General features: G+C 43.4%; 1 protein-coding gene across 1 annotated transcript; it reads right to left on the bottom strand.

Moving 5' to 3' along the window:
• Positions 1–25: 25 nt before the first annotated feature.
• On the bottom strand, positions 26–1,005 carry LOC119343511 (dihydrolipoyllysine-residue acetyltransferase component 2 of pyruvate dehydrogenase complex, mitochondrial-like; the record flags this gene model as incomplete). Its single annotated transcript, XM_037614428.1, has 6 exons — positions 26–156; positions 232–327; positions 403–469; positions 553–620; positions 725–800; positions 896–1,005. Coding segments are annotated over 6 exons (548 nt in total), but the record flags the coding sequence as incomplete, so codon positions are not given.
• Positions 1,006–2,622: the final 1,617 nt, after the last annotated feature.

The following is a 2,622-nucleotide window of genomic DNA, read 5'->3' as shown; positions in this document are numbered from 1 at the left end:
TTTGTGGCCAACGTATTGGCAGTACATGACGAAAGTGTAACACGGCTTCTTACCAGAACCAATGGCCAAGATTGCTGACTGAGGAGGATTTATAATAGCACAGAACTGTTTAATTCCAAAAGGACCTCCCAAGTTTGATACTGTGAACGTGCCACCCTGAAACAGAGAACGAAAATGGTCAATGAAAAATGTTGTTGATTTCATACTTATCATCTACTATGCGATAAATACCTCGTAATCTTGTGGTTTTAAGCTGTTATCCCTTGCTCTTTGAGCCAACTGCTTCACCTCCTCACCGATTGTACCAAGTCCCTTCTTGTCTGCATCCTGCACCACAAGTAATAAGTTAAGAGAACGGGGGAAAATGCACAAAACCGAACTAGCTAGCTTTGACTAGCTTACCCTAACTACTGGAACAAACAATCCATGCTCAGTTTGTACAGCTACATTTATGTTTACATTGTGGTATCTGCATGAGATGTACATTTGCCATATCACATTTCTTGCCAATATAATTTGAGTGACAGGTATAAATGCTCCGTAGGAACTCACTGGCGAATAAAATCATTCATCCAAGAACTGTTGCACTCAGGGACCTTTCGAAGAGCCAAGGCTGCAGCCTGCGCAGAACGTAGAGGTAAATTTAAAACTGGAGATCACAGAATCCACATGAGCCCAATACGACTTACAAGGCAACAATGTACGTATAAGAACCGGTGAGTACCTTTATAACAAGGTCGTTAATAGATATCTTCTTTCCACCAGATGCTTCCTGCAGTGGGTTCAGTTCCCCTCGTAACCTGTAGCACAACAAAATGAAAAACTCTTCTTTAGACAAAAGTTCGGTACTAAAATTATCCATTGCAAGTTTTACAAAATCAGGCCTGAAACATACTTGATAAGTTTGTCGACACGTGTGTCAACTGTCAAGTAGTAATGTGGGATGGTTTGTTTAGAAGCTAGGAGGCGGTTTGCAGTAACCTGAAAAGAATAAGAGTTAAAACACTACAAGGCAGATAGGATCACCGAAAAAAAGTCTCAGCGGCATTTTTCAATGCTGAAACAGGGTAAAAATAGAAACTGGCACTGGGCTCTGGGTTAATAGGTTAGTCTCAAAAATGATATAAAAGTGTATAATAAAGCCCATAAACATTCAAAACAGTAGATAATATAGCATGGAGCAATCAAAAATTATAGATACGTTGGAGACGTATCACGCACCAGCCCATCAGGGGTTGGTTCCCACGCCACTTCAGCCCATGGGGCCCTCCGGGATAGGTGGCCCCACCCGGTGGACCCCCGGGACCCTTCTGGTGGTCCCGGTACAATACCGGTGACCCCCGAAACTCTCCCGGTGGCCGAAACTGGACTTCCTATATATAAATCTTTACCTCCGGGCCATTCCGGAACTCCTCGTGACGTCCCGGATCTCATCCGGGACTCCGAACAACTTTCAGTTAACCGCATACTAATATCTCTACAACTCTAGTGTCACCGAACCTTAAGTGTGTAGACCCTACGGGTTCGGGAGACACGTAGACATGATCGAGATAACTCTCCGGTCAATAAGCAACAGCGGGATCTGGATACCCATGTTGGCTCCCACATGCTCCACGATAATCTCATCGAATGAATCACGATGTCGAGGATTCAATCAATCCCGTATACAATTCCCTTTGTCTATCAGTACGATACTTGCCCGAGATTCGATCATCGGTATACCGATACCTTGTTCAATCTCGTTACGGCAAGTCTGTTTACTCGTTCCCGTAACACATCATCCCGTGAACAACTCCTTGTTCACATTGAGCTCATTATGATGATGTCCTACCGAGTGGGCCCAGAGATACCTCTCCGTCATACGGAGTGATAAATCCCAGTCTCGATTCGTGCCAACCCAACTGATACTTTCGGGGATACCCGTAGTGTACATTTATAGCCACCCAGTTATGTTGTGACGTTTGGCACACCCAAAGTACCCTTACGATATCCGAGAGTTGCACAATCTCATGGTCTAAGGAAAGGATACTCGACATTAGAAAAGCTTTAGCAGACGAACTACACGATCTTGTGCTATGCTTAGGATTGGGTCTTGTCCATCACATCATTATCCTAATGATGTGATCCCGTTATCAGTGACATCCTATGTCCATGGTTAGGAAACCGTAACCATCTATTGATCAACGAGCTAGTCAACTAGAGGCTCACTAGGGACATGTTGTGGTCTATGTATTTACACATGTATTACGATTTCTGGATAACACAATTATAGCATGAACAATAGACAATTATCATGAACAAGGAAATATAATAATAACCATTTTATTATTGCCTCTAGGGCATATTTCCAACAGTCTCCCACTTGCACTAGAGTCAATAACCTAGTTACATTGTGATGAATCGAACACCCATAGAGTTCTGGTGTTGACCATGCTTTGCACGTGGAAGAGGTTTAGTCAACGGATCTGCGACATTCAGGTCCATATGCACTTTACAAATCTCTATGTCTCCATCTTGAACATTATCATGAATGGAGTTGAAGCGACGCTTGATATGCCGGTCTTCTTGTGAAACCTGGGCTCCTTGGCAAGGGCAATAACTCCAGTGTTGTCACAAAAGAGA

The sequence above is a fragment of the Triticum dicoccoides genome, unplaced genomic scaffold (assembly GCF_002162155.2).
Source record: "Triticum dicoccoides isolate Atlit2015 ecotype Zavitan unplaced genomic scaffold, WEW_v2.0 scaffold130507, whole genome shotgun sequence".
In the NCBI taxonomy this organism is placed as follows: Eukaryota; Viridiplantae; Streptophyta; class Magnoliopsida; order Poales; family Poaceae; genus Triticum; species Triticum dicoccoides.
The sequence above is the reverse complement of the archived record's forward strand: the minus strand, read 5'-3'. Positions and strand labels throughout refer to the sequence as shown.